This window comes from Pteropus medius, unplaced genomic scaffold (assembly GCF_902729225.1).
Source record: "Pteropus medius unplaced genomic scaffold, Ma_sr-lr_union100, whole genome shotgun sequence".
NCBI lineage: Eukaryota > Metazoa > Chordata > Mammalia > Chiroptera > Pteropodidae > Pteropus > Pteropus medius.
In genome coordinates this window covers 6,934,877-6,949,006 of record NW_024344253.1, presented here as the reverse complement: position 1 = coordinate 6,949,006, position 14,130 = coordinate 6,934,877, and the positions used below count along the sequence as shown (strand labels likewise).

Below are 14,130 nucleotides of genomic sequence, written 5' to 3'. Positions count from 1 at the left end.
CGATAACCTACTGTTTCTTCAAAAGCAATTTAATACAATGTGCTGGGTTCTCCCGTCTTAATTATAATCCTACTCCACTCATACTCCTCTGAGATCAGGTCCTGGTAACCTTAATTGGACTTAGGGATTCCAAGATCTCCTGATCTCTTTCAGTTATTTTTACATGTGATTTTTACATGTGAATAATTTCAGCCATTATGTGTTGATACTTGCTGGTTTATTATTAAAGAGTAATCTATTCCAAGTTCTATTGGCATCTTTACTTTGTTCCTATGTAAGGATAATAATTACATGGCAAGCCCAACCCATCCTTCCTTTACCTCCAGTACTTTGTGTACTCCCCCTCACATCCATGGTAGATTTAAGTAATCCATCACAGTACTTTGTTCTAATTGAGCCCAGAGATAGCATCAGCACTTAAAGTGTTACTTTAAGGCCACTGCTTTTCAATTCTTCATAGTTGATACTTGAGATAAAACTTACTTGCCATTGAGTATATCCACTAAATGTCCAAGAAGATGAAACTGTAACTAAAGGTCTCATCTCTCAGGCAAAAATTATGTCATAAACAACTTTTGAAGTATCTAGGCTACACACCATGACCCACATAACTGTCCTTACTTATAGAGGTGGGCCCCCAGCACCCAAATTTATCCTTTGTGATCCCCCCATAGTCCTACTCTCTCCCCTGACTCCATCGATTAGAGTAGAAGTTGACACTTGCCCTAAATTAGGACAACTGGTTCTCTTTTCTACAACTTTAGAATTAAGAAATTCTAGTTTATCCAGGGCCGGTCTTTCAAATAAAGGAAATTTTTAGATCCAGAAGCTAAGGTAATAAAGGAGAAAGAGAGTCTGCAAAGAGAAGAATGAAATAGACTCAAATTCTGATTCAGTAGCTCTCCCATGTGTTTTTGATGATCAGCCAAATTTGAGAACTGCTTTTATAGACCATAGAGACCAAAGTTAGGTTCAGAAGCCTATCTCTTTCCCAAATTATAAAACTATTTTTGAGAATTTAGAATCTCAACCATTCATAGAAATGTTTTACTTTGATCATTTGCCTTTCCTTCTAAGAATTTTTTTCCTCGTATGAGAAGGTAACCATTTACACTTTTACTTGATGTTTCAGATAATGAAAAGAAAACTGAGAAGAAAGAATGGAAGCTAAATCAGGAAATTTCTGAAGAAATAGAATCAGGACACCCAATACAAATACCTAATGGATTTAAACTCTTAGGACCCAGTGAATGTGAGAACAGCTTGGAGAGGCAACGGGTAAATTCATCAGAGGCTGGACTGCTACAATCCCCTTTTGAGGATAGGGGGTTCAGCCAAGTGAGCCTTTCCCTTAAGAAAACCCTTATAGTCTACAGCCATGACATCCTGAATGTGCCCAGTCTCGTCTAATCTCAGAAGCTAAGCAGAGTTGGGCCTGGTTAGTACTTGGATGGGAGACCACCTAGGAATAGCAGGTGCTGTAAGCATAAAAAAAAAAGAAAAGAAAAAAAGAAAACCCTTATAGGTGAAGGAAAACTCGAATGTAATAAGAAAGTGAGAATTTGTAATCTGAGCCCGCTTGTTATACATCAGAGAGTTCCTGCAGAGGAAAGAACCGATAGGTACAAGGCATGTGGCCAGAGCTTCAGACAGAAGTCAGGACTACTCAGCATGAGAAAACCTATATCATAAAAAGAACCGATAAGTGTAACGAATGTGGAAATATTTTCAGTAGGAGTTCATACCTAGATATACATCAAAAATTCACATAGGAAGGAAACCCTATATTTGTGGTGACTATAGGAAAGATTTCAGTCAGAGCTCCAATCTCATTCAACATCAGTGAATTTATACAGCATAAACTTCCTATGAATGTAATAAGTGTGGAAAGGTTTTCAAGGGGAGCTCAAACCTTATCTTGCGCCAGAGAATCCATAGTGGAAGGAATCCATATATACGTAATGAATATGGGAAGGCCTTCAATCTAAGCTCAGATCTTATACATCACAGAATTCACAGTGGAGAGAAACCTTATGAATGTAATGACTATGGGAAAGCATTTAGTCAGAACTCACATTTTGTTACCCACCAGAGAATTCATACTGGGGAGAAACCCTAGGAATGCAGTGACTGTGGGAAAGCCTTCAGGCAGAGTTCCTTATTCAGCACTGAAGAATCCATAGTGGGGGGAAACTATAAATTCCCCAAATGTGGGAAAACCTTCAGTGGGTACTCAGTTTTTCTTCAACATAAAAGACTTCATATTGGAGAGAAACTTGAATATGAGAAAGCCTTCAGTTTACATATAGAACTTAATGGACAGCAGAGAATTCATAAGGAAAAGAAACTTTATGAATGTAATGAATGCAGACAAATCTTCCGAGGTAGCTCAGATCTTATGAGACATCAAATAATTCAAACTAGAGAAAAACCTTATGAATGCAGTGAATGTAGAAAGGCCTTCAGTAGGAACTCAGTCCTTATAGAACATCAAAGAATCCATACAGGGGAAAGGTTTTATAAATGCAGTGACTGTGGGAAAGCCTTTAGGGAGAGCTCACAACTCATTCAGCATCAAAGAATTCACAGTGGAAAGAAACCTTATGAATGCAATGAAAGTTGCAAGACTTTTAATCAGAGCTCAGACCTTAGTCAGCATCATAGAATTTATAGTGGAGGAAAGCCCTATGAATGTAATGAATGCGGGAAAGCCTTCAAATAGAGCTCAGACCTTGTTAGGCATCAGAAAATTCATACTAGTGAGAAAATTTATGAATGAGTGTGGAAAAACTTTCAGTCAGAGCTCAGATCTTACACAGTATCGGAGAAACCACAGGATCATAACCCTAGGAACACAGCAATGATAAATATATCCATTTATTTATATGTATGTTTGTTTTTTAAATACTGTTATGTCTACCTTTAGCCATTATAACTATTTGGAAAATTCCAAGTTTCCAAAGAGCAATTTTCATTTGATTCAGTTTAGAGTACTTAACCTCAGGTCATGTGTAGATATGTCCTTCCTAAATGTTTCCCATGTGGTAAATCAGAAAACTTGACAAGATAAGCCTTTAATTACACTTTCACTCCTTCCTTTATCATCAGAGATTCCACGCCACAGGAAAATCTCGCCAATGGAGAAACTTGAATATAGAGCATATACATCATCACAAAATGGTGCCTTTGCATGTACTATTCAGCAGCACTGCAAATCTAATAGCTTTTCCTTGTCTTTTTCTCTATAATATAAACTGTACCAGGGGAATGTAAGATGAGTATGATATCCTGAACTCTAGGGTAGATGGTCCTTCCTGGGACAGAGTCTAATCCAAACATCTGCAAATGATCCTGAAGTTTTAAATGAGAATAAATGTCAATGTATAGATTAGGGAGTTTGAGCTTGTTCTTTCATTCCTAGCAAAATTAAATGCAGAAGCAACTGATTTAATTAAGAAAAATACAGAAGCAACTGATTTAATTAAGAAAAAGAAGTGGATGGTGAGTCTTTAAATACAGAAGCAGCTGATTTAATTAAGAAAAAGAAGTGGATGGTGAGTCTTCTTTCATGTAAAGGGAGAAGTTGTGACTCATAGGATTTGAAAGTATAGTGGCACTTTGGAATCTGACATACTGAAATCCTGGTTCTGTCTCTTTTAATCTCTGTGATCTTAGGCAAAAATTTTTGTGTTTCTTGGTTTTCTCATTTGCAAATTCAACATAATGATACCTCCCCTGTGGGGCTATTGTGAAGATTAAAGGAGACAATTTTGTTAAGCACCTAGCACAACCCTAGATATACAGATGATAGCTATTTTTAGCAGTAGTTCCTGTGGGCAGTAATTGTCTAAGGCATTTTGAAGGAAAGGGGAAAACATGTTCCACCTGCTAAAGCCTTCTGGAAGATGTTATAAGTCTACATTTCTGATCCTACTTGAAGTCAGAAGAGTCTTGGCCTAGTGTAAGTAAATGCAGAGATTGGGGAGACTGGGGAGGAATTTGTACAAATTTTCAATGATATGTCTTTGTGTGTGTGTGTGGTAAGAACACTTAACATAAGATTTACCCCTCAACAAAAATTTTAAGTGTAATACAGTATTCTTAACTATGGGCACGATGTCATATAGCAGATCTCTAGAATTTATTCATTTTCCATAACAAACTATACCCATCTAACAACTCCCTATTTCACCCCACAGCCCTTGTCAACCACCATTCTACTCTCTGCTTCTGCAAGTTTGACTATTTAGATACCATATATAAATGGAAGCATGCAGTATTTGTCTTTCTGTAGGATGATATATCTTAGAGAAACAAATTTAGTAGTTAGTGGAAAATGTTACTATAGTACTACAGAGTTGAATTAAGATTTTTCTTGGAGAGGCTAGGAGTAAGCTGTTTTATGAAAGTATTCAGAGATCAGATCAATAAATACCCTGCAAATATGATAATGAGAGAACTTTAATTCTTGCAGGTTGCTTAACTGGTTTTCAGAAAGTAATAATCAGAGAATGAGGAAGTCTTAACTTTTTCATATCAGAAGGCAAATTTTGGTGTGTTGGGAAAGGTTCTTTGGACCATCTGAATTATTTCAAAGGAGCCAAGGTACTGTTGTATGGTTTACTTTTTCTATTCTTATAACTCATCGGGCTCTCCAGTTCAGTGACCTTTCTACTATATCCTATCATCTATCCCTCCCTGGGTTTTACCTTTCTCGATTAGATACCATTGTCTAACATTTCAGCCACTCTTTTACCAATATCCCCTTTGCCTCATTTACCTTTTTGCCTTATTATCTTTCAGTCCCATGTACCTAGTCAGAACAAAACCCCACCATGGACAGTCCTAATAGTCCTCTTTTGCTGATCCTGCACCTGGGTCAAGGAGGAAAATCACACACCTAGAAAGACTACACCTTTGGGCACTCAACACTAATCCAATCCCTAGTCACCATCCTTTCCTGTTGTCTATAATAATTACTTAATACCTTCCTCTCTCCTTACACATCTAACCACCCACTCACCAACCTGTCTTAGCACCTGATGTCTTATTTCACAGAGAGTTAGAGAGCTTCACACAGAAACATTGTCTACTTACTGTTCCCATCCTCATCCCTCAGGCATCTTTAATACACATGTATCTACCTCAATCTTTGCTCCCTTCTCAATTGAAGAGCTGCCTTTTCTCATATCTAGGGCTCACTTTTCTATCTGTGTTTCCTATCCCCCTCCCTCTGGGACCTCACTCTATCCTCTTATCCTGTCTCTTTCCTGTATCTTTGACTGTCTTCTCTACTGCCCCTTCCCAAATGTATAAAAATATGTTCAGGGTCTTCCATCCTAAAAAAAACAAAGTTCAACCCCACCTCCCTTTTCCCCTATGTCATCTCCCTTCGTAGCCAATTTTTTAATCAAATTCTTTATCTCCTTCAACTCATTGAGGTCTCTCTCCCAACACGCTATCCAGTCTACTTTTACCAAGAACACTAGTGGCATTGGTTACTGAATCTACTCATTAACTAGCTCCTTCCAAACCATTTCTTTCCTGAAGCAGGATGTGTTTGAATGTAGTAGTTGAGGATGATGAAAATAGAGCAGGTAAATATGTTGATGTCTTGGCTCGAGCTAGAGTGCAATTTATTTCTTTTTCCAGCTTCAGAATCTCTGATGAAATAAAGATTTAGAGGAACTTTCTCCCTACCCTTGAAGTCGACTTCTGGTAAAGGATGTGACACTGTGACCATGTCTTGTATGTTTGGGCTTAAGTTAAGCCTTATGGTAAACAGCAGAGGGCAAGTTTGGAAGGAATAGACTGGTTTCTCTGTCTCTGGAGTCTGATTAGAATCTTGAGTAAAATAGTTTTTCTGGATTACCTCTGAAAGGTATCCACAACCATTTCTGTGGATGTGTGATCAAAGAGACTGCCCCCATGTACTTTCCTCAGCATAAAGAATCTGTAGGTCAGATCTGGCAGCACCTTTAGATCCTGAGAGTGAAAGTGCAGTAAGGTTTCTCTGAGCCTGGTCTTTCATGGCTGTTGTCACCTCGAAACTGTTCACTGTTCTAATCCATCATATATACACCACTATTTGATTTGCTTAAAACACTGCTATCATCATCTCACACACAAACATATGTAAACTCACATTAGAAAAAAAGAGCCAGTGGCTGCCATTACCTAAAGTAAAACTTCTTGGCTTGGCATTTAATGTGCTCTCTCATCTGATCCCATACTAATTTGTCTCTCACTTCATGAAACTCTCATTTCAAGGTCTAGTCTGTTCACTGTCCTAAACAGCTATTGTATTGTGCTCATTCCTTTAAGGTCCAGTTTTCTATCGCAGACACTTCTGATCCCCTTGTAGTATTCAGAGTCCCTAACACTTAAAATCAGCTTTTCCTTTAAACTCAGATAACATGGCTGACAGGCTCTGTTGGGCACACACTCACTTCTTTAAAGGGATATGCCTTGGTACTCTTTCTTTTTACATTGTTCATTGTAAAAAAAAAAAAAATTCAAACCCTGAACATGACTTGTCTGAATGGACAAACCAAAGTCTATTGTTTCTCCAACCTCACAGCTTACAGGAAGCCATTATACTGTAAATCTTTTATGTATGTTCTCTTATTTTCTTCACACTCCCAACTACCCAGATGTTTAGCTTCTTGAGAGCAGAGGACTGTTTTTGTATTCTCTCACCTCCAACCCAGGCCCAGATTTACATATGCATTTTTCTTTAATAAATACTTGAATGAACATCCAAGGTTATATTTATCTAATTGTTTTAAATTTATTTTTATTTTGTTTCAAGTATACAGTACATTGGTTAAACATCTATATAGTTCATAAAACAATCACCTCAATTGTTCCCTCCCCTGACCCTCCACCTAGCCAAAGTATTAAAGCTAACTGCATTCCCTGTGCTGTGCTCCTCATCCCCGTGACCATCCATCAGCTACTAATTTGTACTTCTTTAACCCTTCACCCCATTCTCCCAGCCCCCTAAACTCCCCTCCCCTCTGTCCATCACCAAATTTTCTACTATATTTGTGAGTCTATTTTTGATTAGTTTGTTCTTTTTATTACTTAGATTCCACATATAAGTGAAATTAGTGTTTATCTTTCTCTGACAAATACCTTCTAGGTCTATCAAAGCAATATCTTTTTCCATCTCTTTCCTTTTCATATATAGGGATCTTGTTTTCCTATCCTTTCAGCCACACTATCTTTTGGTTGGAGCACTTAATTCTTTTCCATTTAAGGTACTTATGGATAGGAATGTAGTTGTTACTATTCTTTATTCCTGTTTTTGATACATGTTTTTCTTCTTAAAGAAGTCTCTCCAGTCTATGGCCATGCCAGTTTGAACAAGACTGATCCCATCTGATCTTGGAAGCTAAGCAGGGTCAGGCCTGGTTAATACTTGGATGGGAGACCACCTAGGAAGACCAAGTACTGTAGGCGTAAAAAAATAAATAAATAAAAAATAAGAGATTGTAAACTGTCAAGGTCCTTGCAATCTCTGAGGTCAACCAAGGGTTGCCTTCCCTAAAAAAAAAAAAAGAAAAGAAAAGAAATAGGAAAAATAAGTTCCTCCAACATTTCCTGTAATACTGGCTTGGTGGTGATAAATTCCTTTTGTTTATTTTTGCCTGGGACGCTCTTTATCTGTCCTTCAACTCTAAATGATAGCTTTGCTGGATAAATTGTTCTTGGTAGATCCTAGGTCTTCATCACTTCAAATATTTTGTGCCAAGCCTTCTGTCCTTCATAGTTTCTTTTGAGAAATCAGCTGCCAGTCTTATGGGTGTTCCCTTGTAGGTAACTATCTGCTTTTCTCTTGCTGCTTTTAAGATTCTTTCTTTGTATTTAACCTTTAGCATTTTAATTATGATGTGTCTTGGTGTGGGCCTCTTTGGATTCCTGGTTTTTGAGGTTCTCTGAGCTTCCTGGGATTGTATGTCCATTTCCTTCACCAGGTTAGGAAAGTTTTCCATCATTATTTCTTCAAATAGCTGTTCAACATCTTGTTTTCCTTCAGGTACACTAATGAGAGAGATATTTTTGACCTTTCATAGTGTCCCATATTCTCCTTAAATTATTTTTATAGTCTTGGCTTCTTTTTTCTTGCCATTCTGATTGAGTATCCTTGGCTTTCTCATCCTCTAGATAGATTATTTTATCTTCTTTATTCACTTTGTTTATTCCTTTGTTTATTCTATTTAATATACTTCTCATCTCAGATACTGTGTTCTTCATTTCAGACTGGTTCTCTTTTATAATTTCTGTTTCTGTTTCCGTTTTCATTTTTTATTTCATTTTTTATTTCTTTGTTGAAGTTCTCACTGAATTTATTTACACTTCCCAAAAGTTCATTGAGCATCTTTATAACCAGTGTTTTGAACTCTGCATCTGTTAGATTACTTGACTCCATTATTTCTGGATCTCTGTTTTCTCATATGGTTCTTTGTCTTCCCATTTTGGCTGCCTTTCCATGTCTGTTTCTATGTATTAAGCAAAGATCCTAAGTCTCCTGGTCTTATTAGTGTAGATTTGTGAAGTAGGTGTACAGTGGCACAGTTCTGAGAGGGGTTCAGCTGCAGGCCAAATTTAGCCCAAGCCTCTGCTCCTCCAGGGCCACCTGTTAAGATTCATCAAGCAACCCACAGATGCTGTGCTTATAGTTGCCTCAAAACGCCACACCAGAAACCAAGGCCAGCTGCCTCCAGTGTGAGTCTAGGTGCTGCTCAGCAAGGAGCACCTGACTCACTGAGGATATAGCTGAATATGGCTTAGGTGGGACCGCAAGTTGGAGGAGATGGAGTTTCCAGAAATCGTATGGGCAGAGCAACCTCTTATCCAGTTTGATGACTTCTCAGCTATGGCGGTGCTGTGTCAGCACACTGGGAGGGGATAGGACTCAACATGGAACAATGGATACCCTGGCACTTCTGTACAGAGCGAGTCTCGCCTTGGCCCTCACTCCAACAATTTCTCCCTGTAAGACCCTGGTGCTCCCTGCAAGCAGCCAGATTGGCACTGGTGCTCAGAGCGAGCAGGTCCATCACCACAAAAGTCCACTGGAGGCACAGCTCCTTTAAGAGGCGTCTGCCACTGCCTCAGTCTCTGCCCTACTCAGCTGCTCAGGATCGGGTAGCCTCGCATCCTCGCCCCATCCTACCTTCAGCCATTGCAGGGTGATTTCTCAGATTTCTCCATAGTTGTATGGATTGTTCATCTAGATCCCAGGCGATTTTTCCTTGCTGTTTGCTCCTTGTTTCTGTTACAACTTTGATTTCGTCGCCAGATCATCTACGCCATTTTTTTCCTCTTTCTATAATTACCTAATTTTTTTTATCAAAAACTTTATTCATCACAAAAGCATAATATGTACAATTTTCTTGCTTTTCTTTCCCCACTAGTTATAACCATAAACTATAGGTTGTAGAAAAAAAAAACTCGGGTTAAACTATTCTTTGCTAGGGCAAAGTATTTATTTCAAATTAAACTTGGTGGCTGGTTTCTACTTAAATATTTTAATGACTCCCATTTAGTAATGTTGTTTTCCCGAAATAAGTGCTTCATGTTACATCTAAATGTAATTCCTCTGCAGCACTTTCTTGGGATCTTCCACCTTTGAATCAAGGTTGCTTTATGAACATTTAACTGGTGCACACAATTTTAATAATTTATATATTGCTAGAAGATAATCTATTTCATCTAGGTTTCAAATATACTACCCCAAAGTTGAATGTAATAGTCTCTAATTTTTTTAATCTCTTCTGATTCTGTACTTATGTTTTGTTTCTCCTTCCTATTCTTGTTTATTTTTATTTCTTTTTTTAAATCAGGCTCCAAACAAGTCGATCTACTTTATTGCTCTTTGCAAAAGAATTAGCATTTGAATTAATTTCTTCTATTTTTAATTTTTCCATGTCGTTCAGTACAATTTTTATCTTTACTGACTCTGTCTTGTTTCTTTGCACATATTTTCCTATGCTTTTAAAGTTTCTTAAGATGAATTTTAAATTCTCTTATATCAGTATTTGTTAATAAGGGAAGTAATTAAGACTACTTTTTCAAGTATGGCTGTTGCTAGGTCCCATAGATTTTACTATGAAGAGTTCATTGCCTTCTAGTTTGTAATTTTGCTTTTGATTTCCTCTTTCGATCCAACTGGATTCTTTTTTATTTTTGCTGGTTTACCCGAGTTCTACTGCATTCTTTTTTCTCTCGTGTTAATTTGGATGTTCTGTACTTTTCCATTCTCATAATGGTTACCTTACCTTCTCCAGAACTAATAATCAAATGCTTATTTCTCTATTATTATCGGAAAACAAAAAGGCAATAATTTCCTCTATCAGCAAAGCCTATTTCCCCTACTCCAATAAACCGAAACCTTAGATTTCTTTTTTCTTCTCTCAGGAATTGTTTTTATTTACTAATGGACAAGGGTAAGTCGGTGGTTGGGAATACTTTCTCCTCGAGGGTAACTACTCCCTAGGCTGTGGCCCTTGACCAGGTCTGGAAACTGGAAAATAGAACATGCCCGAGCAACAGGCCACGCACAGGCTGGACTTTCCTTGTGGTTTCAGTCTGTGTGGACAGCCCCTTAAGTACAAATGGATCAGAGAAGCGCAGCCAGCCAAACTGGTCAGCTAACTCACTCGTGCCGTACCGCCTCCACCTGTCCCGGGACTGCAATCCCCAGAGGCATCCAGGCGCGTTGGCAACGCAAGGTCGTTGTGCACAGCTAAGTGTTCGCCTCTTGCCCCTCCTGTGGGAGCGAGGCGCTAGGCTCGCGTCCTTGCCCCCTACCCGCCTCCACCCCCCAACCCCTGCGTGGAGCCTCACCACCTGCATTTAAGGTGGGATGGAAACGTGCGCTGAACTGTCAGACTGACGCTCCGGGGCCTGAGAGGGGAAGTCTCAGCGGCCACCATCCACCATCCGGGATTCTTCCTGGCCCCGCGCGCTGCTGTTACCGGCCCTGAAAGATGAGGTGGTTTCTGCAGAGATCACACCCCGCAGGCAGCCCTGCAAAGAGACTCCGAGGCCGAAGCTGCGCATGTTTGCACGGAGTGGCAGGGATCAATCATTGAAAACTGGCAAGTCACATTCCCCCTGGGTCCCCAGGGCCTGCGCTGCACTGGTTACGTCACATGGTGTAGAGGGCTGGAGGCGGCAGTGCCGTACCTCTTTTTTCTCGAGATCCCAGGGGAAAAGTGAACGCTCCCCAGAACTTTCGGGAGAGCACCTGCCCAAGGATGCGCGTAGAAATTCAGCTGGGGGGGTGGTGCTACCAGGGCTTATCCTGAGGACAGGCTTCTGTGTTCATCTTCCACGCTTTTGTCTTTGGCCGACGACAGCTGTTGTGAGCTTTAATAGCCTCTGGGTGCGTCCCATCTTGTTCGATTTTTCTGACACCTTCCAGGAGACCAAGTCTTGCTCATAGCAGCCACGTAACAGGGCTCTGCTGCAGATCCTGGGCTTTTGAATAAGATCTAACCCCTTAGAGGGAACTTACATTTTTCTTTTGCTGTGGCCACTACAGAAATTTGAGAAAGGGTGGAGGGGCCACCTGGGAGGAGGCTGCCTCTCCAATACCTGTGAAAGACTCCAGTTCGTATAAGCCTTTTACGAAGCTAATTCAGGATAGGTTGGCTGTATCACTAACAGCAGCTAAAATTCTGGCCCTTCAAGGTACACAAGATCAAGGGATTATGAAGATGGAGCCAAAAGAACAGTCCTAGGAATATAAGACCAAGTTACATGGGAACTACTCTTTCAGTCAAGAGATCTTCCACCAACACTTCAGGCATCTCTGCTACCAGGAGGCCCCAGGAGGCCCTGAGCTGACTTCTGGTCCCCAGGAGGCTCTGAGCTGACTACAGGTTCTCTACTGTGAGTGGCTGAGGCCTGAGAGGAACACCAAGGAACAGGTCCTGGAATTACTGGTGCTGGAACAATTCCTGATCATCCTGCCTAAGGAGCTCCAATGCTGGATGTGGGGACATCGCCCTAAGAATGGAGAGGAAGCTGTAGGACTATGCTGGAGGATTTAGAGAAAGGACTTGATGAACCAAGACCACAGGTGGGAAGGGGAACATGCGATCTGTTGTGGGAGCCAGATCAGTGACCTTCAGGCTGGACAGAGGGGCAGCAGTAAGGGGAGTTGCCAAGTTCAAACCTCTCTCTGGCCAGGTAGAGCAGTTTCTATCTTTGTCTTTTCTGCCCTTAAACCCTGAATGAGACTCTAGCTCTTCTTCTTTCCCCTGTTCTGACTCTGAGAAGGATCTCTGAAGTCTCCTTGGAAGCTTTGGTCCCACATAAACCAAACGGTGCCTATCACCTTCAGGTCCCAGGTACTGCACATGGACCTGCATAAGAAGAGCCATGGGAGGAGAAGGCATCTCTGGGAGCAGCCCCAGGAGGCTCTGAGCATCCAGTTCCAGCCTAAAGAGACTCAGCTCAAGTGTGAATCTCAGGAGACCCAGCCTTGCCTAGAGAATGATGATGAGCAGGATTCTGTGGGGAAGGAGAGGAGGAGGAGGGAGTATAAAGGACATATAGTAGGTACTCAAAAGTTGGCTATTCTTACCTCTCAAGTAAAAGACTTAGCCTGTTTTATCACCTGTAAACTTAAGAATAATAATAACCTACCTCATAAGGTAGCTCTGAAGGTTAAATAAAACTGATATATCTGACTATAAAATTTCACCAGCATCTCTTAGCTTTAGAAAGCCCTAAAACAGGGCCAGAAAATATTTCATTCACTTCCTGCCTCATCTCCTCTGTTCTTGACGCCTAACTCAAAATACTTCTGCCCTACGCTAGAGGCTAGCCTTGAGATTATTTTTCTTTTAACTTTCTCATGCCTCCCAAAACACTTTTTAAGCTATAAAGCAACTCTCATGTGAGATACAGCTTTATCTACCACTTAACCCCATCTAATGTCAGTATTTACCTTCTACCCTTCAAATTTACAGCAAAAACTTCCTTCCTAGCCTGCATACACTCTCATGAGCCTCCTTTCCTCTCCCTGTAGCAAACTCTAGATTTAGAGCCTCTGGACTGTAAACTGTTCTTGCTGACCCCTAACATTGTGAACCATAGGAAACATAGCATGAATATGTTGCTAATCAAGAAGATTCTATTTAATATTTGGTTTTATACCACAACCCACCACCAAACAAAAGCATCTGAAAAATCAAATTCTTGTTAGCAACAAAATGGGAAAAACTAGAAATAGAGATTGATCTTAGAATTTATTCCAAAAGTATGATTTTACCTCCCAGCACATCCTTGCTTTTCTTCTAGACTTTGTCTTGACACCTTTACTTCTGTTTAGTAAGTCTCTATTAATCAACTTAATACTTTACTTTTAAAAAGCTAACTAATTATTGTTAGATTTTTTTTTTTCAGCAAGCATATTGCAGATTTTTTAACCAGAAGCTTTTAACCTGGAAAAACTGTATTTTTTTTAATCAAGTGGTCTTGAGTTATCAAAGCATTGCTTTGATCTCCTTTAAACTATAGAGAGCTTTATAGATAAAACACAAAAAGTGTTACAGACATTTAAAAACAAAGGGCGATGCATTCTTTTCTTCCTTTTTTTCCTTTCTCTTCATTTTTTAAGGAACAAGTCAAAGGGAAAGGCAGAGAGTACCAGGGAGGTAGACACAGAACTGGCAGTTGTCCCTTCAATAAAGGAGAGAGCTGACTGGGGATCCTTTTCAGTGGCTGCAGATTTATGGAGCAGGAAGTGGGTGGGAAGAAGTAAAGGTTGCAGAATTAGGAGAGTGGAGTCCACCTTTAGGAACAGCCCTTTTCCCTAACCCTATGATTCTTTCTTACTTTTCCCTTTCCTCATATCAGGTGATCACTCCCCAATTTCTTGAAAATATTACTTTCGCTCATATTTTTAAAGAGTAAGTCCTGAAAAGAAGATCCTCCCCTGAAACTTATTTTATTTTTTAAAAACATTTTGCAGTGTTCTGTTAAGGAAAAATTAGAGAAAACAGATAAGCAGGGGGGGAAGGGAAAAGAAGAAAGCCTCTCCCCTGCTTACTCTCATCACCATGAGATAACTATTGTTCATATTTTAAGTAAATATCCTTTCAGACTTTC

The 14,130-nt window shown here is 39.9% G+C and overlaps 1 protein-coding gene across 7 annotated transcripts in view; it reads left to right on the top strand.

Annotated features, from left to right (window-relative positions):
- The window catches only part of ZNF594 (zinc finger protein 594), a 33,799-nt gene extending 19,669 nt beyond the window's left edge, over window positions 1-14,130 (top strand). For 3 of the 7 annotated variants that reach the window (XM_039869680.1, XM_039869682.1, XM_039869681.1), the window contains one exon: window positions 1,133-6,514. Coding sequence is in view for 2 of the 7 variants with exons in the window: in XM_039869682.1 (XP_039725616.1) it covers window positions 1,133-1,171 (39 nt within the window). In the remaining 5 variants the exon portion in view is untranslated. Of the gene's footprint in view, window positions 1-1,132; window positions 6,759-11,703 lie in introns of those variants that run through there. The other 4 variants (XR_005654261.1, XR_005654263.1, XR_005654262.1 and 1 more) reach the window with 4 other exon arrangements.